Here is a 23,299-nt window from a genome sequence, read left to right on the forward strand (position 1 = left end):
GAACGCCAGCGAGAGGCACAACCGCAACACACCGTGTTCTGTAGCTCCATTCCCAGTTTCTTGTTTATTTGGTGAATATTTTTGTTGTTTTCTTTCTGCCGTGGTTTTCTGGGGAGTTTTGTCATGGCACACAAGTCGTACTCGTACCACACTGAAACGTCTCGGGAGTTGAACATCTGCTCGTTGATCATCCCCAACTCTTTAATGAAACAAGTTTGTTTCGGAAGTCGCAGCTGGTTGATGTTGCCCATAAAAAAAAACTTAGGTTCGGTTCACATTTCCTGTTTTCTGGTATGAGTGTGTCAGGGGGGGGAGGAGTTGACTGAATCGAGGCCCGTTTCTCTGGCGTGATGACTCGCAGAGACGCCAGAGGGTGGAAGCGTATGTGGTCCGGGCCTTCAGGGAGCCTAAAGGCGGCGTTTGTGTTAAACCAATGTTCTCGATGTCTGTTCCAAGTTTGTATCGGAATCGGTTTTTACCCTTTGTTAATACCGTCTGGAAATTGTTATCGGCCATGTGATGTAAAAATCAGTATTCACAATGTTTTGTTTTTTGTTTTTTTTGTTTTCCTATTGAGACACTCCTAAGCCATATGGTATGAAGTAGTTAAGGGAAAAGCAGTGGCAGGATTGAACTTCAGGTCTCGCTCGTCTCTCGCTAAAAGGTCGTCGGCGCCTTGTCGCGTTTTAACCCCTACTTCATCACAACGCTTACGTTTACCTGACATGTAACTTCTTCTGGTGGTCAACCAATGATCTGTTGTGGAGAGTTCTCCCTCCAATGCTGCATAACTCCTGCTGCTGACCTGTCTGCTGATGTCTGTGTGCCTGTCAGTGTCTATGTACACGTCAGTTAATTAGCCACATCGTTCTCATGCTCTAATGGGCTTGTGTCATTTAAAAAAAGAAAAAAAAACTTTTAAGATTTGTTACTGACGGTCTCATTTACAAACGCCTTTCTGTAATGTGCCTAAGCTATGGAGAAGAAAATTATTTTAATTTTGCCTTTCATATGAAACATATTCAATCCTGAAAATTAAATAAAAGTACTTATGACTACCTCGCCTCCATTTCTTCTGAGTTGAGATTTTACATTTAATTGTCGTGGATGTGGGGTAGGTCTACAGATGGGTTCGTTTTTCTTTTCTTTTTTTTTTATGACCCCCCCCCTCTTTTTTTTTTCTTCTCCCCAGTTGTATCCGGCCAATTACCCCGCTCCCCCGAGTCGTCCCGGTCGCTGCTCCACCCCCCTCTGCCTATCCGGGGAGGGCTGCAGACTACCACATGCCTCCTCCGATACACGTGGAGTCGCCAGCTGCTTCTTTTCACCTGACAGTGAGGAGTTTCGCCAGGGGGACGTAGCGCGTGGGACGATCACGCTATTCCCCCTCAGTCCCCCCCCCCCGCCCCGGGGAGGCGCCCCGACTGACCAGGGGAGGCGCTAGTGCAGCGACCAGGACACACCCACATCCGGCTTCCCAGCCGCGGACACCGCCACTTTTGTCTGTAGGGACGCCCGACCACGCCGGAGGCAACGCTGGGACTCAAGCCGGCGATCCTCGTGTTGGTAAGCAACGGAGTAGACCGCTACGCCATGTTTCTTTGTAAACGAACAGCTGACAGAGCGAGGGCTGTATAGCATACTGTAACGTGCATGGATAAGTAGACACGCTGGCCACTGGCCCGCGGGTCTGACCCTAGTCTAGCGGTTAGCGATGTCTCCCGCGGTGCGGGCGATACGGGTTCGCTTCCCGGCCGCGGCAGTTCCTGTGGTTGCGTTGTCCCCCCCGAATTCGCTCCAATACTAACTACAGCATAGCGTGGGGCAGTGCTTCAACTTGTATTTCTAGTCTTCCCAGTATCGCCGTTTTGTGGCACAGAATTCAGGCCGGGGCCTCGTACCGGAAGTCTTGGTTCCCAACTAGTTTTGTCACAGCTGACTCGGATGCCTACCACGCTACCACGTAGCATAAATAGCCGTTTTAGCGCCACGACCCTCACCAACTGGCCATCGATACGCCACACGAGCCGATTCCGCCACCGGCGGCACGCCCGCCACAAACGAGACCATTTGTAACCTTTTTTTTTATTCTGCAAATAACATCTGTAAAAATTACATCAGGTCTAGATATGGAACTCGCCAAAGTTCGGATTTCTTTTACAGTCAAGTTTTACATAAGAAAGTTCCATGAAAAGAAATGCACGTAACGTTGTCATCGACGTAAAGAAGCGTGTGATGCTAAAACACATTTATTTCAAAGTCCGATCTAAACGCTGCTTTCTGTTCAGATGTGGCGGTGCTTTGCCCTCTTTGGATGACACAACTCCTGACTCCGCCCCCCCCGCCTCGCCCCGCCCCCATATCACACATGTACATGTTCATATACTCTTTAAACAAAAAGCACACAAAGGGTAATGAAAGAGAGTGCGACGACGTCTCCCGTAAAAGGTGAGCGCGATCAAATGAGCGCCGCTGCTACATCACATGACGCGCTATGAACAGCCTTGCCAGCACATTCAAGATAAGCGGCGAGCGTGACATTGAAGTGGATGAGTATATTTTAGGCCGAACTGGAAAACTGGGTGTGAAAATGACACAATGGAAAGGGGACCATTTTTTTTTTTTTTTTTTTTACTCTAAGGCCTGGGCAAGCACCCTGTAGAAAAGAGCTGTGCGGTTTCTTTTTCAAATGCCCTGCCCCTGGCTCCAACCAAATGTTCTACGAACAGCCACTTTTACACACCACCCGATCCTTTTTTTTCTTCTTTTTTTCTTTTTTAAGAACTGATGGTCGATATCTGTCTAGTCCAGATTTGTAACACCCCAGCCCAACCCCCACTCCATTTCTCAACATCTACCCGGGTCTCGATCCCTGCCCACAATTCCAATACCCTCCCCCTCCTGCAAATCTACCCTCCGCTCTCCTCTTCCTCCTACCACAGCAGGCAGGCGGAACAAACACGGCAGGAGAACGCAGCCAACGTCCCCCACCCCCGTCAGCCCAGCCCGATCCTCCTCCGCCAGTCCTGTGCTTTCAGTCTCTACTGGAACTTCCTCTGGAGAAGAAAATGGCAGACTCAAGGTTTTGGGGGGAGGCTGCGAGTGCGTGTGGAGTGTGGCGTACAGAGAAGCGGATGAGGTTATTCGGGCTATAGTGTCCATCTTGTATAGTAGCGAATGGGAGGGAGATGGAGGAGGCTCTGCCCACCTCGAGGGGTGAGAGGGAGGAGAGAGGCGAGTCGGGGTGTCTTCAAGGTCCATTTCCAGTGATCCTGTTACAATCACATCTGCTGTCTTCCGCCCACACTCCCCATGCGAAGGTCACCTGCATTATGAATTCAGGTCCTCCTCAGAATAAGTTCATCCCTCACTTTGTTCCTGTATTTAAAAAAAAAAGAGGTCAAAGATAAGGAATTTTGGCAATATACATCTTTACATAACCCACCAGTCCAAAAATGTACATGCCAGTGTGATTACAGAAATTAAACTGGAGCAGCAGTAGATCAGCCAAGATGGAGGTCGCCAACTTGCTTAAAAGGTACACAGCAGCAAGTGTACAACGACGAGCTGTCACTGCATGCCCTGATGCTCATGATTATGATCCTGAACGTTGGTGTTTGCCCCACCTTAAAAATAACATGTTACACGAGACACACATTCACCCCCCCCTTTTTCTCCCTAATTGTATCTGGCCAATTACCCCACTCCCCTGAGCTATCCCGGTCACTGCTCCACCCCCTCTGCCGACCCGGGGAGGGCTACAGACTAGTACATGCCTCCTCCGATACACGTAGGGTTGCCAGCCGCTTCTTTTCACCTGACAGTGAGGAGTTTCGCCAGGGGGACGTAGCACGTGGAAGGATCATGCTATTCCCCCCAGTTCCCCCTCCCCCCTGAACAGGCTGACCAGAGGAGGTGCTAGTGCAGCGACCAGGACACACTCCTACATCCGGTTTCCCACCCGTAGACACGGCCAATTGTATCTGTAGGGACGCCCAACCAAGCCGGAGAAAACACAGGGATTCGATCCAGCGATCCCCGTGTTGGTAGGCAAGGGAATAGACCGCCATGCTACCTGGACGCCCCCACACGAGACACACTTATATGTAGTCATACAGCGATTCATTACTTTACAGATGAGCCGACCCCCTCTACCCCACCTCCAACCCCCCAAACAGAATCTCATGAATACCAAATAGGTATTCTGATTGATTGTCAAAACACAGAAGATTTTTGTCACAACGGGTTGGAGAACAGAACAACGCTCTGACCCCCCCTGGTCAGTCTACACATTAACCCAGTCATTGCTATGGCACCAGGTATAATTCACCTTCAGTGGGATTCACAGTATTGTAACTCCAATCCCCCTCGCCTTCTTTTGTGATGCCACACAAAGATTGCTCCACGTCCTCCTCCTGCAACTCCGCCTGACAAGGTTTCACCAGTGAGGCTCCAAATCCTCCCATTTGTAGCTCCGGTAACGGGTCTTGTGCACCTGGCCCTGTTTTATCAGCAGCGGCGTTTTCTTCAGCCTGGAGAGGAGAGGCACTCTTGGTGGAGAACCAGCGCTGCACCAGCTCCTTGGTCAAACCACTAGCCTGAGCTAGCTCCTGCAACTGGCATAAAGAAGAAATTAAGAAATTATATACATGTGCACACATAAATGCTCCCCAACAGCTTCCATCACCAAAACATCAGCACAGTTTCGTCACAAAAAGGTTATAGTGACTGGAGAAAAATACATCACTTTTTTGCCAAAAAGAGATGCCCACAAATTTTAACCGATATGATCAACATTTGTTTACCCCCCCCCACCCCCATCCTTTTCTCCCCTATTGTACTTGGCCAATTACCCCACTCTTCCGAGCTGTTCCAGTCACTGCCCACCCCCTTTGCCGATCCGGGGAGGGCTTCAGACTACCACATGCCTGCTCCGATACATGTGGAGTCGCCAGCCGCTTCTTTTCACCTGACAGTGAGGAGTTTTGCCAGGGGGATGTAGCGCGTGGGAGGATCACTATTCCCCTCACTCCCCCCTCCCCCCCGAACAGGCACTCTAACCGACCAGAGGAGGCGCTAGTTCAGCGACTAGGACACATACCCAACAACCGGCTTCCCACCCGCAGACACGGCCAATTGCGTCTGTAGGGACGCCCGACCAAGCCGGAGGTAACATGGGGATTCGAACCAGGAATCCCCGTGTTGGCAGGCAACGGAATAGACCGCTACGCTACCCAGACACCCCCGGCATGATCAACCTTAATAAATGAAAGGAATTATAATCAGTATTGTTATCGAACACGGCGAACAGTGACCTACACCCAAGACTAGCCCCAGAATAGGTTTCAATGCAGATGCCAATGAGAATGCCTAGGCAGTGGTTGCCAACCCTGCTCCTGGAGGGCTAACGTCCTGCCGGCTTTCACTCCAACCCTAATTTAACACACCTGATTCAATTAATCAAGGTCTTGTTAAGTATGTAATCGGTAGAATCAGGTGTGTTAAATTAGGGTTGGAGTGAAAACCGGCAGGATGGTAGCCCTCCAGGAGCAGGGTTGGAGACTGTTTCTTTCATTGTCGTTAACCCAGTGGTTTCATCTGGTTTGAGGACAGGCCTGCTATTTAAAATCTGACTTACACGTTTTAATTAAAGCATACGTTACCCAACTTTTAGTGTTACCCAATAGTCAGTGTTCATTCAGTTTCTCATTTAATGCAGTTTAAACAATCAAAACGGTGTATCCTCAATGGGCCATACACTACTGAGCCAAAACATTATGACCACTCACGGGCGAACAGAATAATGCACATGTGTCAAGGTCTGGGTAGATCAGCAAACAATCCGTTCTCGTAGTCAACATGTCGGATGCAGGAAAACTGGGCCGGAGTAAAGACTCGAGCGGCTTTGACAAGGGCCAAACTGTTATGGCCAGACGACTGGATCAGAGCGTCTCTGAAACCGCGAGGCTTGTGGGGTGCTCCCTCTCGGTCAGCAGTGGTGAGTACTTACTGACAGTGGTCCGAGGAGGGACAAACTATGAACCGGGGACAAGGTGTTGGGCACCCAAGGCTCATCAATGTACGAGAGCAATGAAGGCTGTCCCGTCTGGTCCGAACTGACAGGTCTACTGTGGCACAAGTCACAGAACATTTTCATGATGGTTACAGGAGGAATGTGTCACAACACACAGTGCATCGCACCCTGCTGCGTATGGGGCTGTATAGCCGCGGACCGGTCGGCGTGCCCATGATGACCCCTGTCCACAGCCGAAAGCAACTACAATGGGCACGTGAGCATCGGAACTGGACCTTGGAGCAGTGGAAGAAGATCGCTTCGTCCGATAAATCCCGTTTTCTTTTAGATCAGGCGGATGGCCGTGTACAGCCATGTAATGTGTGCACCGTTTACCTGAGGAAGTGATGGAACGAGGATGGACTGTGAGAAGACAACAAGCTGATGGAGGGAGTGTGGTGCTCTGGGCAATGTTCTGCTGGGAAACCCTGGGTCCGGCCATTCATGTTGACGTCAATTTGACTGTGCCACCTACCTAAACATCATTGCAGACCAGGTATACCCCTTCATGGCAACGATACTCCCTGATGGCGGTGGCCTCTTTCAGCAGGATGATGCATCCGGCCACACTGCACACGTTGTTCAGGAATGGTTTGAGGAACATGATGAAGTGCTCAAGGTGTTGCCATCCATCCATCCATTATCTGAACCACTTATCCTTACTCTCAGGGTCACGGGGATGCTGGAGCCCATACCAGCAGTCACAGGGCGGCAGGCGGGGAGACACCCTGGACAGGCCGCCAGGCCATCACACAGGGCCGACACACACATACACATACACACACACATTCATACCTAGGGACAATTTAGTTTGGCCGATTCACCTGACCTACATGTCTTTGGACTGTGGGAGGAAACCGGAGCCCCCGAAGGAAACCCACGCAGACACGGGGAGAACATGCAAACTCCCTCAAATTCTCCAGCTCTCAATCCGACTGAGCATCTGTGGGATGTGCCGGACTGACAAGTCTGTCCCACGGCGGCTCCACTGCACAACGTACAGGACTTGAATAATCTACAGCTAATGTTTTGGTGCCAGATACCGCAGGACTCCTTAAGGGGTCCTTGCAGAGTCCATGCCTTGGCAGGTCGGTGCTGTTTTGGTGGCACACAGAAGACCAGCAGCATATGATGCAGGTTGTCATAATGTTTTGGCTCAACAGAGTAAATCAAATTCACAGATTCCCATACTGTTTTTAGGCTGCATTATACATTTTCTTTACATGTTACAACAAAGGACTTAATTAGAGTTTCTTAAATAAAGTGTTAAGCCCAAACAGTGAATTGTTGTTCATGAGTTTGAAGACTGTCAATCAAGAAAAAATTTTTTGGTATTGACATTAATTATGGGACATGTAGTTGTCCATATAATTTAACTTGATTCAGTATTAATATATTTTTCTGTTCATGCGAGTTTAAAGTGGCTTCAATTTCAAAGGCCAGAGAACCATTTGAGTTACCAGCATGGCACGTAAAAAAAAAAAAGAAACAGGAAGAGGAATTATTATCTTTTACAGTAAAAAAAAAACCCCACTCTGGAGGCAAAATTTACATGACATCTCCAAGATCTCGATATGGACATGTCAAGTGTAAGTGGTCGACACAAGTATTACAAATGTGCTTCTCTCTGAGGCAGAAACAACCACGCCAAGACTGAATGTCCTCAAGAGGCACATTCAGGAACTCCTCCGTCCCCATTATGTGAGGGTCCTGGAATACAAGGCAAATTTTCGTATAGATATTTAAATGAAATTTCCTTTTTTTTACAACCTGGGTCTTATTTTCATAGTTTTTGCCATCGTTGCTTATTGGTTTTGGTACCACTTCACTCAGTCACTGGCTTCATTTTGGAGCTATTGGACAAGTGACCACCACTGGACACAGCTTTACTACGGCGTTTTAAAGTGAAAACAAACAAGAGCGTTAAACCTGTCCTTTCAGCAACAACAATACCACCAGCAACACCACCACAATGGCAACTCTTAGCACCTCAGTTAATCTGTACACAAATTCCCATTATCTATTTCCCATTATCTATCTATATCTATTGCACTGGACAGGTAGTCGATGGTTACTACTACGTGCAGTAAGTATAGGCTGGTCATGTCTGCAAGCTGAACCAGGAACTTCAGGAAGTTGTAATGGACCACTGATAATGTTGGACATTTCGGATAATAACTTACACAATTCTTTTCACTTCCATATGTGGTTTGGAGAATTGAGTTAAATTGGACTTGATGAAACATGTCAGATGCACATGCTCAGTTGCCCCGTAAGACACCATTGTCAAACTACGTCAAGTGGTGTCATACCCCAAATCTCAACAATGAAGCCGATGAGTAAAATGATATATAACCGATATGCACGATGGCAAAAACTATGAAAATAAGACCCAAGTTGTAAGAAATAGAATTTTCCTTTAAAATGGAAAAACCATTATCTGGGTGCTAAAATTCAGTCATCTTACAAATTCAACAAGAGCCCATCTAATTGTCTGTGGAGCCCCAGTAGCAAATGTCCCACCATAGCATCCCAGATTAGAGGTTTGTTTCAACTGTTTCTCATCTTCAAGAAAAACTGAACACTTGTTCCTATTAATTGACTTGAAATGGTTTTCCATAGAATGAAATGTAAATTCTGTTTTAAGGGCAAACACATTAATTCAATTTCTCTGACGATGATGTTTAACTCTAGTTGGTGTTGTTGTCACTACCTGTGACTCCACAAGGCTGCCATGCGCATCCAGGTGGGCTTGGAGGATTTGAGTGTTTCCCTTCTGAAGGTCCTCCTCCAAGGCTGTGCTCTGATAAGACTCCAGCCATTTCAGCTGGCCATTCTTCTGCACGTAGCGACAGTCCCCAAACCAGCGCACCACTTCAGGCCTTGGCAGGCCTGTGGCTGAGATCAGTTCATCATACTGCGGAGCACTTGGCCACTGGGTCCGGGCATAGACCAGTTTGAGCAGGTGGAGCTGCTCTGCGGTCTTTTTACCTCGTATCAGTGACGGTTTGGGGGACTGGGCTGGTTTGGGGTTAGAAGATTGTGTGGCACCTGGGGAGGTGGTAGGTGTGGTGCTGAATGTAGGCGGTACAATGATGTTGTCTGACCCTTCACTCTCTGGTTTGCCATTGGCTTCGGTTACCTTCAGCATCTTCAGATTGATCTTAATAGGGTTGACCTTTGGTTCCAAGGAACTGTCCTCTTTCTGTCGATCTCCACTGTCCTCCTTCTTTGCCCCGTCAATACTCTTACCCTCCTCTCCATCAGCTTCCATGCCCTCCTCCTCCTCTCTCACTGCCCGCTCAGCCTCCTCCTTCTTTTTCTCAGCCGCCACTCTCTTTCTCTTCTCAGCAAACCAGCCATGGATCTCCCGCCGGGTCATTTTGGTCTCCGCACGTAGTCTGTCCACCTCCTCTCCAGAGGGGTCAGGGTCCTGGGCAAAGCTGGCCTCCAGTGCTTTTACCTGGTGTAGGACACAGTGGGAAAAATAGATAAAAAATTCGATACTAGAGGAGTGCACTCAGTAGAGTGCAGATCTCCACCAGGCATACGTATTATTCTCTCCTTCTCCATACACAGACATAGAAACCAGTGTTTTTCCTGCCATTACAAGACTTTTGCACAGCGCCAAATTGATTGAAAGGGAAATATGGGGAAAAAAAGTTTTTTAATATGCAGCGCTCAAGGAAGCTAAAAAAATCTAACTAATAAAAAATGTTTGCCTCTCAGTTTGTGGATGCACAGCCTCCTCAGCAGACCCTCACTCGAAAGCGACCAAGCCTAATATGAAACGACAGATCAGGCCATCATAATGTCAAAGCCCATATTAAAAGACGTATTTAACCGTTGCGGTTTTCATGATATAAAATGAATGACGGCGAATGGCTGCTCCGCCGATTGACTTTCATTCATTCTAAAGGAATAAAACAATGGTAAGAAAAGAATTCAAATGTGTTTAACCGTCACGGCTTTCGTGATTATAAAACGAATCGAGGTGAATGGCTGCTCTGCTGATTGACTGTCATTCATAAAACTAAGGTAAGAAAACATAACTCAGCCATGGGAACTGTTTTATTGTAGCTACTGAAATGATTTCCAGCTGTGGCTGTAACTAATCCTACTCTTGCAATTGTATTTTTATAGCACTTATGGCACTTCCGTGTGGTGGTGAGGTGAATACGGCGAATTATTTTTGGCCCATCCAGTATTCCTCTAGTTCTCCCCACCCAAGATCGGCGGTGAATAATTTGCTGGCATGCGAAATACGATCAGCTTCTTGTTTACTTTCAAGACTCGTACCCGACAATGTTTTGGGTTTAACCCTGTCGCTGCCCGATCTGACTCAACCGTAGATGTGACTCGCGCATGCGCACGGTTGACTTATATCGGGCAGCGATGAAGAGGAGTGTCGGTCGAGCAAGCTGGAGAGTGAACGGAACAAACGTTTTTCGAAGGTTTTGAATCACCACAGCTACGAAAGGCTCTTCATCAGACTTTTTTGAACATTTATTTTTGATTTTTCCCCTTTTCTCCCAATTTAGTGGCCAACCGCTCCCTATTTTAGTTCAAACACCCACCCCCGTACTGCATGCGTTCGCCAACTGCGTCTCTCCGGCCGGCAGTCTCGAAGGAGACGCCTCGCCACCTTCGTGACAAGGCGACTCCAGGCCGAACCACTGCTTTTTCCGACACACACAGAGACGCATTCATGTGACGAACACAAGCCGACTCCGTCGCCTCCCGAAGACAGCGTTGCCAATTACTGCTGCTTCATCGAATCCAGCCATTGTCGGACCTGATGAGACCGAGGCGCGAACCCTGGTCCCCAGTGGGCAACTGCATCGATACAAAGCCGATGCTTAGACCGCTACGCCACCGCGGACCATACTTTTATAACTGTGCACAAAAAACTTTAGGCTGATAGGCCCAGTAGTTTGCGAGATTAGCCGTGAGGGCATGCACGCGCGTGCACACACACATACACACACAAAACCAAAAACATAACCCCCTCCAGGCTGCCGCCTGGCGGAGATTATCACTTTTTAAAACTAAAGGTTTGCTACTGCACACAAAGAGTGGAGTCTCACCTGGTGAGGTTCTCTCTCTTTGTAGCGAATGGCTGTAAAGTCTGGAGACGGTGGTCTTGGGGGCCGACGAGATGGTGTGGTTGGGGAGGTGGGGGTCTGAGAGGCATTGGGGCTGAGGGGAGCAGAGCCTTGCTGGGGGGTTTTAGCACCAGAGGCGGTGTTATTATCCGAGTTGTCAGAGATGGCGCTGCTGCCAGGGGTGCTGCTCCCTGATGCAGTTGAACCACCCCCTGCCCCAGCTGTAGCTGAACACTTACTCTGACTACCTGTGCTTGAGCGTGTGCCTTTGAGGTTGCGAAAGTGATAGCGTCGGTCACTGAACCACTTGCGTACCTCTCGCACGGTGAGCCCAGTCAGGGCAATGAGACGGTCCACCTCCTCCTGGTTAGGGAACTGGTTGATCTGAAAGCTATCCTTCAAAGCGTTGAGCTGCTCCTGAGACTTTTTGCCCTTGTAGAAGCTGGGGTCCAGCAACATGTTTGGGAGTGTTCGAGAGCCAGGTATGCTGCTTGACGGAGTCCCAGGCGATGGGGAAGAAGATTGATAGGTGGGGGAAGAAGAGGCCTCTGTTCTAAAGACTGGGGAGTTGCTAATGTCAGTTGTGGGAACAACTTGGGTGGTGGCTGCACTTGGGGTGTTGTTACTGCTGTTAGCATCTTTACTCTTCTGTCCATTACTAGTGTTCTTGCCATTATTAGATTTGCTGCCCGTGGAGCTTTTAGTGTCAGGAGTTTCGTTTTCACCGTTATTGTTAAATGTACTGCTGCTGTTGTCGCTGATCTCTTTTTTCTTACAGTCACTTTTGCCTTTAGCAGTTGTAGCATCACTTGTAGCATCACTGTTGCTCTTGTCATTGAGATCACCAGCAGAAATTTTAAGTTTGCCATTGACATTGCTATGGTTGCTATTCCCAAGACTAAGGTTGATGACACTGGCTTCATTGCTAGTGTTATTACTACCATTATTGCTGTTACTACCACTGCTACTTATGATTATAGTGTTGGCGCTCCCTGCCCCATTTCTACTACTGCTGCTGATGTTATTGCTGCCGCTGCTGCTCCCCACCACCACACCGATGCCCTTGTCTGCCACTAGCGCAGCAGCAGGCCGAGCCTGCATCATGGGTCGTGCTGCAGCCTGGGGCTTAGGTGTGACAGCCAGTGCCACAGGAGCACTACTAACCTGGATGCCATTGGCCATCACAGGCTGGGTGACAATAACCCCTCCTTGGCCAACTAGAGAGCCCTGAAGGATGTGGGGGATCCCAGTTGACCCAAGTGAGGCAGGCAGAACTGTAATGGTGTGCTGGGATGGGCTTTGGTGGCTCTGGGTCTGGCGCTGGTTTTGGGAGCTAGGAGGTGCTGTTTGGATGATGGTGTTGAACATTTTCCTCCTGGCCTCCTCAATCTCCTCAGGAGACCAGCTGATCCCCTGCTTAAGCCTCTGGGCGGTGAACCAGATCTTGATCTGCTCCTCAGGGAACTTGGTGACAACAGTCAGATAGCAGAGCTCAGCCTTGGTGGGGTAGGGGAACTTACTGAAAGAGGTTTTCAGAAAGGACGAGGAGTCCATGGAAGCACTGTAGGTGGGGATGCTGCTCAGAGGAATCATCACCTGGTGAATATGAGAGGAAGAAGAAAACGAGAAGAGCATGAAAACAAAACAATTTTCACCAGATAATTCAAATATGGTGACGTTTCAATGAGCTATACAACTGAAGTTGTGTCAGCAGCAATGGTTGAGATCAGGGGTGCCCAGGATTCTCTTTGCAAGTACGTAGACAGATAAGAGGTTGAATGTTGTCACAGACATGTTAACCCTGCACCCATGACCCTGGAAACTACGTAAAAGAAAACTTTAGTCCAGCCCAGACGCAAACACACTATACACTGCATTTACTGCATATAATTTTTGAACTGTGGAGACCCAATACTTGACTTGAACAGCTTCAACTACAAACTAGCTCTACTGGGAGACTGAGACTTGAATCTACTTACAGGGCTGTGAATTCAAGTTTTACTGTTTCATGAAGATCGTAAGCTACAGAAATGAAGTTATGTTAAACTTATACTCAGTTTGCTGCAAAATAGTTATTAATGTCCTTATCTTAAGCCTGTGTCTTTAGTTACTAATACATCAGCCTACCATGACATAACTCTTAAGTAGGGTAGCTTTTTAGGGAATGCCTCTATAGGTTATATTAGACACGGTCGAGAATTACTCTGATATCATAGCATCCATTTTGAAAATGGCTCAGTATCATATCACACTACAGTGCCATTCCCTTCAACTTGCATGAAACAGCATCGTAACTGTTGCATTACATCATGGCATTATCCCAGCTAGTAACAAGTAAATCGGGGGAGTCCATAGTCCAGTTGTAGGAAAGTTAATGCATACTCCATGTTGGATTTCACTATCATAATGAAGTATAGATTGGTGGATTTGAACAACTTTTAAGATTTACTGAACACAACTGTGTGAATGTATTCTTTGCAACAGAATTTATACAAGTTGCCCCAAAATGCATAATGCAATTAGTGTGGACAGCTGGCCCCATGGTAATCTACAGTCACCCGCAGGGCACCAAGAACAGATCTCCAATGTCAGTGTTTTCATTAAAAGCCAACAAAGTTGTATTTATTGAAAATTACTGCATATTTGCTAAATGTGTGTGCTGTAAATTCAAATTTCCCTTGGGCTACTAGGTATGCAGTTTGTATACTCTGTGTACAGCTAGGGGCTCCTAATCAACAATGAAAATGCCTTTGTGGATTTACCTTGGGTAGGTTTTTGGAAGCAGCAGAAGGAGAGGAGGAGGAGGGGAGAGATGAGGAGACTGTGATGGGGGCAGACTGGTGAAGGCTTCTGCTCTGGACCACAGAGACTACCTGAATGAATGTTAAAAGGCTGTATCAAAACATCTGACAGATTGAATTTATCTTGTATGAACTAAATTCAAAAACAGATTACTATAAGGAAAGCCAAACACAACATAAGGGTACCACAGACCTGTGTGATGGCAGTCTTCAGCATTGGCAGTGTCCCTGAGCCATTGACTATCTGAATGGCTGAAGGCAGAGTGACTTTGTTTGTTGCTCCATTGTGGACAATGGTAGGGACATGGGTCACTGTCACTGTAGAAGTCTCTTTCCTCTCAGCCTCTCTAGTGACAGAGTTAGGGTCTGATGAAGACTCATCAGAGGGTGGGTGGGACACCACTATCCTTTTTGGTTCCGATTTGCCCTTAAGCATCCTCATGATTGGGGTTCTAGTGATAGAAATCTCAGTGTCTTTCACCATATCTGTCCCCATGATCAGATTCTGCTCCACCACCACCCTCCGCTCCCTCTTCCTAAGCTGTAGTGTGGTGTTTAATGTGCTGGGGTGGACTCTGGCGTTGTGGAGGGCCAGACCCTCGAACTTAGGTGCCGAAACCCCACAGTCCACACAGAGGAAGCTGGGGTCTGCTCGGAAGTCTGGGTGTCCACTGTACACATGGTCCAGGAAAAGGTTAAGGTCATGGGTCTCAAAGTTGCAGGGTCTGCAGGTATAGGTGCCAGCACCATCCTTAACAGAGTCCCCCCTCTCTGGTTTGGAAGACTCCTCTATGTCAAAGGGACTATGTCTGCCTCCTCCAGAGCTCCTGGCTTGATGGAGGGGGACTGGAGGTTCCTGCTCCAGCTCCTCTTGAAAGTACATGGTCTTGCTGGGGATCATACAAGGGGTGGTAGACTTCCTCTTGCTGGCCATGGCGTGACCAAAAGGTGGGGGATTGGATGAATGGCTGTGAATGGTATGTGACTTAGAAGAGGGGGTTGCTCCAGGTTGACTACGGACCAGCCATGGCCATGACCAGGGGTCTGCTGACTTGTCGGCAGTCTTCAGTGCAATTCAGATTGAAAAAAAAAACAACCCTGAAAATAATGAGAAAAAGAATGTTATGGTTCAGAAAATCATTAATAATGACATATAGTCAAGTACACTATAAGGTGCTCAACCAAAATAATGACAGATTACAAGTTGTGTGTACAAGTAGAATCACAGAGAAAAGGTAAGATATTTTACACTTAATGATACAAGCTAATATCTTCACTTAGATGTAACTCAAAAGCACAGATTGGATGTCATTGGTAAAAAAAAAAAAGAAAAGAAAAAAAAGCCATTAAGGTCCTGTGAGGAGCATCAACTGGAGCGCCGAAATACAGTGCTGCTTGTTCCTCTTCAATAAAAATTAAGCCTAGGTCTTTTTCACACCTCCGCTGCCCTGTGAAATTCAAGGCTCTCTTATTTATGAGGCCATTCAACCAAGCTCAATCTCAGCTTCTTCACTAAAGGCTTTTTTGCAGACCGCCTCAATACCCCTTACTCTCCCCTCCCCCACACAACTCCGTCCCTCTCTCATTTCCCCTCGTTCAAACACACCTCTACAGAGAGAGCAAACTTTTTTAATGCATTACCCACAGTTCCTTACAGTACACGGCTTGGCAAATAAGTGCTAAAGACATACAAAAACGGTATCTTCAGAATGTGTTGCTTAATAAAAGTGTTTACTTGCAGATTATGCAAGTAACTTTTTTTTTTCTGAGGTGGCGTTTACGACACGCGTAGAATAGACTCGCGAAACTGAAAATTTCACAGAGGCGCTCAAACTTCACCCATATTTCCGAATCCCTTGCCTCCACACAAAATGGCGAAGCTTCCTGTGTGAGACACCCGTCCCCACCCTCCTCTTCACCTCACCCCCCCCCCCGAGTTCGAGGGTAGTGATGCAGTGTTTGGAGGACAGCTCTAGGGCAATTACTCTCCTAACTACTCTGCACTGACCTGACACCTCACACACAAAGCAGCCAAAGCTCAAAGTCCCACTAAGGCTTGCCACAAAAACCCAAAAGCCTGTTGAAGTCCAGCCCTGACTGGATTTCCTATACCCAGCTTTCTTTATCTGACGGCCCGGACCTAACAACCGTACCACTTCCCAAATACTAACCAAAGCAATACCAGTCACATACTAAATGGGGTTTCAGACCAAAATCTGACTAAATCTAGTCTCTTCCCGCTAATCCTGGCATGGCACCACCAACTCTGTCAGGTAAGAAATATATAGGTCAAAGCCATTTTACGGTAACAATGCTCCCCCCATGACCAAATATCCCAACTTACTCCATCGCATTGGCTGAGCAAGGTCTTTTTCACTTTCTCTCGCACACACACATGCACACTCACACGCATGCTCTGCCTTGCTTTGCCACAGAAAGGTCATGGTGCATTAGCTCAGATCCCAGTTAACCCTCACAGACCTAGTGTGCTACGGATGCCCTTTGACAAAACGACCGAGCTGGGATAAATAGAGTTTACGCTCCCACATCCAAAACCGGAGGCCTAACGGCAAGAAAATAATTTCAGTGCAATAAAATGATCACAAATCTGTAGCTACGGGTAACTGAATATGGAGTTGAATGTCAGGAATGACAAAACTCGAAATCGCCCAGGAAATCCGACTCCCTTCTCGGTCTTAAAAAGTGAAGCCATCAACCACATTCTCTCCCAAATTCAATTCACTGAAGAACATCTTCTTTATTTGGTCTGCAAACCCTTGTTTACAGCTATCTTTTGCACCGGTGTGCCAGGGGTTAACAGGCAAATGGAGTTTGCCACCGTGGAGGGAATGTGATGCCCCTTGTTCCCCCCTTACACCCCCAGAGAGAGTAACTGCCCTTGGCTTGGGCCATTGTGCACCCCTCCTACCCCCCTGCCATTTTCTGCCATTCAGTTCTGCATCAGGGGGCACAGCTCTGCCAAGGCAGACTGGTCACATGACCAAACACAAAGGCTTATGGGTGGGCAGTCCCAGCTATCCATCACGTGGGTCTGAGGAGGGGGTGGGGGGGTGAGGAGAGTGACGGCAGACGAAGGGAGAGGGAGGCAGAGTGGGAGAGATTGGTGGGGGATGGGCAGCAGGGTTGGGGTGAGACCAAGGAAGGGAGGGAAAGAGAAGAGGGGTGTTAACAGTTGCGGAGGAAGCACTGAGGTGTTTCAGTGAGGAATTTTCTTCCCCGATACCCCCCCCCCCCAACACACACACACACATATAACCAACACCCGTTCTTCTACCCACCCTCTGTCTCTCTCTTGCTTGCTCCATACCACAATCACACAGTCGGTCCCCCTTCCCTCCTCCCCCTCCCTCCTTCCTCGCTGCACTGCGAAGCCTGGAATGTTCCACCCCAAGCTCTTCAGCCAGTGGACACAACCTGAGAGCCAAGCCTCAAGCCAAGCTTGTGTGCATTTCCATACCCCATGCAAATCACCCCTGTTAAATGAACAGTTAACACGCTCATAGTCACCAACTAAACGACCCCCGCACTCCCTAACCTACACCCCATTAACACCTTTCAAAACACCAGTTGCTATTGGGATTAAAGAGCGGTGTTGGTAATGGCCACTAACTGTTGGACAGACAAGAGCTATGCCAAAAATTAAAAACCCACAATTCTGCGGGTGCATCTCTCTCCAAAGATGCAAAAAAGCTGTGACGCGAAACTTGAGCCTCAGCAAAATGGAGACTCAGAAATAGTACGAAAAGAAACCCCGCTCCACAACTCCTAAGACAGGTGAGGAAGCAGAGTAATAACCGTGCAATACAAGTTGAACTATTATGGGGCAGTCGAAGCGGGTAGCGCTTGTCTCAGCAATGCCAAGCTCACGCTGGTCTTGTTGACTCACTGGTATGAGGGCATCAGACAAACACTCTAATTTGGGTCAGTAATATTGCGCATAGACTGACCATGTGGTGATGTGGGTCTATTATGTGTGTCAGCGCTCACATATGTGGGTTTCCTGTGAGTTGAGGGAGAGAATGTGAGTGTGAGGAGCGAGGCTAAGTGTATTGGTGTTTTAGTGTGTGTATGAGAGAGAGAGAGAGAGAGAGAGAGAGAGAGAGAGAGAGAGAGAGAGAGAGAGAGAGAGAGAGAGAGAGAGAGAGAGAGAGAGAGAGAGAGAGAGAGAGAGAGAGCGAGCATGTGGCGTGTGGGGGTGGGTGCCTGCATGCCTGTGTGTGAGGCTTGTTTACTGAGGCAGCGAGGCAGCCATTTTTCCTGTGTAAGAGACACAGAGAGCCCTCCCTGTGACACACAAACAAGAAGTTTTTCGTACTCTCTCACAACCCATGTTACGGTGCCACATCCATGGCTTCGTGCGACGTGACCTTCTATCATCCCCTGGCCTAACCCTTGTCTGGGTCTTGGCTATATCCTCTGAGTACGGGCCTTGGCTATATCCTCTGAGTACAGGCCAAGAATAGCCTCCCTCACTCTCACACATATTAGAAAAGCCTACAGCGCTGAACAGTCAAGCCCAATGGTCCACCTGCATATGTTAAATACTTTTCAGCTCCTGGTTCGGACACAGCTGCAATGCTGATATCGCTCTGTCAACCTGACAGTTTATTTTGGTCTGTATCAAGCATCTTAAATAAATGAGACAGAAGCATGTAACATATGCAACACATACAACCTTTTCAGTGTTTGGTCCTTCTCTCGCCCCCCCACCCCTATTTCTCTCCCTCTGTCCCCGTCTCTTCACCCCCTTCCTCCCTCCCTCCTCTCTGAATAAGTTCAGCCCAGGGAGACAGGTCGGCAGCGCCACTGGTGTGTTACTGTCCCCATGGCAACCACCTCCTACCCCCTCACTCCCACCAGCTCATTTCTCTAAAGCACATGCATGTGCTTAGACACACAATCACACACACACACACACACACACACACACACACACACACACACATGCACATATACATGCACACAGTCACACAGACCTCTACACACACATATACACACACTTCATGCCATCCAGTCACTGGCTCTGGTAGGGCTTGTTTTTTCCACACACCCCTGTGAGTGTTGATTGGAGAGTCCCTACCCTGCTCCTATTTCAGTGCCTCACTCACGCGGTGTTCATGTCTTCTAGCTAGGTGTGGTCAGCGTCACAAACACTTGCTATTGGCCAGAGAGCTGATGGCGTCTCTTCCTGTTCGCTCACAGTGCCGGATTCTCTGTTCAGACATCTGCATGGGCTATTGCTCTGTTCCCTACTCCCCATGGCTCTGGAGCCTGGCTTGACTCATAGCGGCCTGGGGCTGGCTGGCGTTAGTCTATTCACTGTAGGCGAAGCAGGCAAGGATAAACAAAACAGGGCTCCAACACATGCCATCTCTTTGAGAGAGGTAGACAGGGGTATCAACTCTGTTCCCAAGATTAACAAGGCAGCCGGTTTTCGAACACATCAAAACAGGCATCTTTCGCCATACACTCCTGTTTGTGCCAAAACAAAAACCCTTCGCCATTTACTTCTCTCCACTAGTGCTACCGCACGAAACAAATCTCACTCCCACAAAACTGTCCTTCAACCTCAGGGACTTTCTCACTTACAGCTTGACTGACACCAATGGCCTGCATGTTTGTATCTGAGCTTTCTCTCCACCTTGGCTGCTACATGTGTTTTCCAATTCTGGTGACCATAAGGAAACCTCAATGACAGTGTTCCTACTGTGTCATTCCATCTGCTGCAGAGTCCCATTTCGGCTGCTCTCAGGTCAGGGAGCGGATGGCTGTGTGGGTTGCAAAAGGCTGCACTGCTGTGGACACTGGCAATGCAGGCGTTAAAACTGGGTTGTTGAGAGGGGAGGGAGAGAAAAATGGCGGAGCACCATGCTCTATGCTGTCCAACCTAAAATGGCTGACATCACAAGCTGTTAACCAGCCAGGCAGAGCAGAGGCTGCTACTACTGACCCAAACCTGCTGGCTCTGGATGTAGGAGAATGGATCTCACTGCTCTCTCTCCTCTGCTGTGTAAAGGCTACTGACTAGTAGACGACTCTGTTTAAAGGGTTGTATTTGGTAGAGATCTGCAGGTAACAGCTATAAATGTAGGTCAAGCCAGACGTACGTCGCTTTGGATGAAAGCGTCTGCTAAATGAAATTGTAAATTGCAAGACAGAGGAGAGTCAATAATGAAAATGATGCCCCGGCAACTGGAAGAACTGATGCAAATAACAGTAATAACAACAATAATAACAATTAAGTTAAAAGATACAATAAGTAAACAATATAGAAAAAGTCACTGACAATGACGCTCAAACAAACAATAGCAAAACAGAGAAAAGATCTCAAAATTATCACACACACATACAAAAAAAAAACAGGTGACAGGCCAAATGATGACCATCAAGGTTTGTAATCAAAAGGCTTACTTCATATAAAAAGAGAATATGTGTCAACTACAGACACGAGAAAGTGATCTAAATGAAGGGGAAGAGTGAGAGACAGCACTTGCGAAAGACAGAAGGATTCAGATTGATAAGTGAAACTGACGAGGGAGATGTAAAACCATCACAACCTCTGGAAATCACCACAGCAGTGCGATAAAAGATCCTTCCTTGAGGGCCAATAATCTTATTCTGGGGGAAACTAAACCCAAGGGCATCAAAGCCCCATATAGAATAGACTCTCACAGACCCAATGAGCCTGGGTGACTGTTATTCTGTCTGTGATCGGCAACAATGGTATACCAATTGGTTTATGCCGATGGTAATAGCTGTGACATGGGTGATGAATAGATAGCTGGGTTAAGCTTCACGTCTATAGCTGGTAATCACGTGAACATCAGGCACAAATTAGGTGTCTGAGGGAGCTTTGCATTAATCCTTGGAGCCACAAATTGATGACAATGTTGACAAGATAACATTAGCATTGGAAAGTGGTTTGCATGCTCCTAAATGCCCGTGAAGCAATCTGGATAATTTATCATGTGGGGAGGGGGGAGGAGGAGGAGGAGGAGGGGGGGGGAAGAGATTTGTGTAGTCTGCGAAAAGTTTTGGCACACGACTTTAAATTCAGCCCTGGAAACAAGACAGCAATCACATTAGCATGTAAAAGTTTCAACCCCAGAATAACAGAATGCGTGGAGAGAAACGGCGCGCGTGCCGCCTCGCCGAGGAGCACATGAAATAAACACGCGAAACGTCAACCCCCCCGACCCCCCCCCCAAATAAATCTGCAGCTCGATACGATCTCAAACTTCTGCATTCACGGGTTATTAAGATGGATGGGATGCGAGCGATCTGTGACAGCGGCTTATGTAAAGAAGAAAAGAAAAGAGAAGCTGACAGACCTGAGGACTAAAAACAAAAAAAAAAAAGAAAAAAAACCGTCAGGTCAGAGTTGAATTCATCACCAACACGCGAATAGTCCTTTGGCCCCCCAGTTCTGATCAGACGGCGACGGTTGGCGAGGCGACACAAAAGGCAAAAGAAGCGCCCCCCCCCCCGACTGGCGGACAGGAGCGCGGCGTGAAGCGTTACCGACGAGGGGGTATAGCTCGCAGCGAACACGCGCGCATGTTTATACGCCGCTCGAGTTACGCAGGGCAGCGCGTTAACTTCACGCGCCCGACTACAACGCACGAACAATATAATGGAACCGATTCTGAGAGGATGCAAAGAAAGGCGAGCCTCTCTCTCTCCCCCCCTCTCTCCCCCTCTGTTTCTCTCTCTACACCCCCCCCCCAAAAAAACTACTCGCCCCCCTCCGCTGTCGCCATTTTAAGCGAAGCGACGTGCAGCTGGCGAACGCTGCTTAGCGGCAGCCCGCAAAGGTATAGCGGCTACGGTTTAGCTCGCCCAACTTTAGAAAGGGGGAAGACTTGTGTACAAATATGACGGAGACTCACCACTCGCCTCTCCTCGTCCGCGGGAAACCAGTTCAGGCGGCGCGGGAAAAAAAAAAGAAAGTTTAACAATGAATACGTGCTCCCTGAAGGTAATAAATGACGTGAGATCGGGGCGTTATTGATGCCAACTTAGGTGTAACCCCTCGCTCTCTCTCTCTCTCTCTCTCTGTCCATCGACTGAGTGATAGACGTGACACCGAAGCGGGACGGCACAAAGGCCCCTTCGCTCTTGTTTATTTCGAGTGGCTCTCGGCATTAAAGCAGGCAGGATGGAAAGGGAAAATACGACGTACGTACAGAGGGAAGAGGCAGACACGTGACGCCAACGTCACTGACGGTCGAGACTTCAAGTTGGCGTGAGAGCTCCGCTCCAGTGAAGGCGAGGGAGGCAGACATCCCACCGTCGTTGACCCACAAAAGCGACGTTGTCAAGTTTTTTTGGGGGGGGGGGGTTTCTTCCTCTCTCTCTCTCTCTCTCTCTCTCTCCCCCCCTCTCTCTCTCAAAGAAACAGAACCCTCCTTGATTACTCGAATATTACACTGTTCCCACCTGTTCCCCCAGGTAACCTCCCTTAAAGAGATAGTTCGCCCAGTTGTCTAAAGTTGCTGTATTACCCCCCTCCCCACACCCCCCACACCCCCCTGCTCCTTCGCACTCACATACGTGGACGTGCAGTGAGGCTGAAGCGAAGGATAAAACGTCATCTATAAAGTAACAATAGGCGAAACAATACGTGGTAAACCGATTTCCGGCTGGGAGATGAAATGAAAGGTCCTCCCGCAAAACTATCTGGGGGTATCTGAGTAATTATTTACCCCTCCTAACTATGGCAGACCCGATAACCTGGAAACCAATGTTTTGTTTTTTTCACAAAATGTATCGATTTGAATATATCTGTGTCACGTGCGGAAAATAAAGTATGTGAGAACGTCAGTTAAGGACTAATAATTATGTAATAGCTCCACAGCTGATATAGTGGAATTTAACAAATCCACAACTGCCTATCAAAGTGAGAGGACGCCTTCTTTTTCTATTCCATTGCCATCCTATCTCTAAACCAGCTATACATTTGTTCCATTAAGGTGTCATTTGGTTTTATTCTATCCTTCAACAAACTTCATCTTTTCAATGAGAGCTTATACGACATCATATTGCATAACGAACTGAGTCAGTTGATTTTTGATTGATTTTCATCACTTTCTCTTTCCGTCCTATTAGGGTAGATTACACAGTGTTAAGTAAATAGTCCTGTCAATCATTTATTTGCCAAACTAGCTTCAGGATTCTCTCAAAGCCATTTGTCACTCAAATGTCAGCAGATAATTATAAATTACCATCACTGACCTCGTAATCATCCTATTAATCACTCAGTCATGATGTCTCCATTTATCAAAGGAAGGATTGAGTAA

The 23,299-nt window shown here is 47.8% G+C and overlaps 1 protein-coding gene across 4 annotated transcripts; it reads right to left on the reverse strand.

Moving 5' to 3' along the window:
- Window positions 1–1,197: 1,197 nt before the first annotated feature.
- On the reverse strand, window positions 1,198–22,810 carry zhx3b (zinc fingers and homeoboxes 3b). 4 transcript variants are annotated; one of them, XM_056274806.1, is made up of 7 exons: window positions 22,187–22,810; window positions 14,173–15,077; window positions 13,941–14,051; window positions 11,161–12,774; window positions 8,787–9,536; window positions 4,331–4,616; window positions 1,198–3,378 (listed from the first exon to the last, which is right to left on the reverse strand). In XM_056274806.1, the coding sequence occupies exons 2-7, from the start codon at window positions 14,911–14,913 to the stop codon at window positions 3,368–3,370; spliced, it is 3,513 nt and encodes a 1,170-aa protein (XP_056130781.1). In that variant the 5' UTR covers window positions 14,914–15,077; window positions 22,187–22,810; the 3' UTR covers window positions 1,198–3,367. The 4 variants fall into 4 exon arrangements, with proteins under 4 accessions (XP_056130781.1, XP_056130783.1, XP_056130780.1 ...); XM_056274808.1 differs by having other exon boundaries at window positions 11,494–12,774; window positions 21,890–22,810; XM_056274805.1 differs by having other exon boundaries at window positions 21,890–22,810.
- Between the last annotated feature and the right edge of the window lie 489 nt (window positions 22,811–23,299).

This window comes from Lampris incognitus, chromosome 2 (genome assembly GCF_029633865.1).
Source record: "Lampris incognitus isolate fLamInc1 chromosome 2, fLamInc1.hap2, whole genome shotgun sequence".
In the NCBI taxonomy this organism is placed as follows: domain Eukaryota; kingdom Metazoa; phylum Chordata; class Actinopteri; order Lampriformes; family Lampridae; genus Lampris; species Lampris incognitus.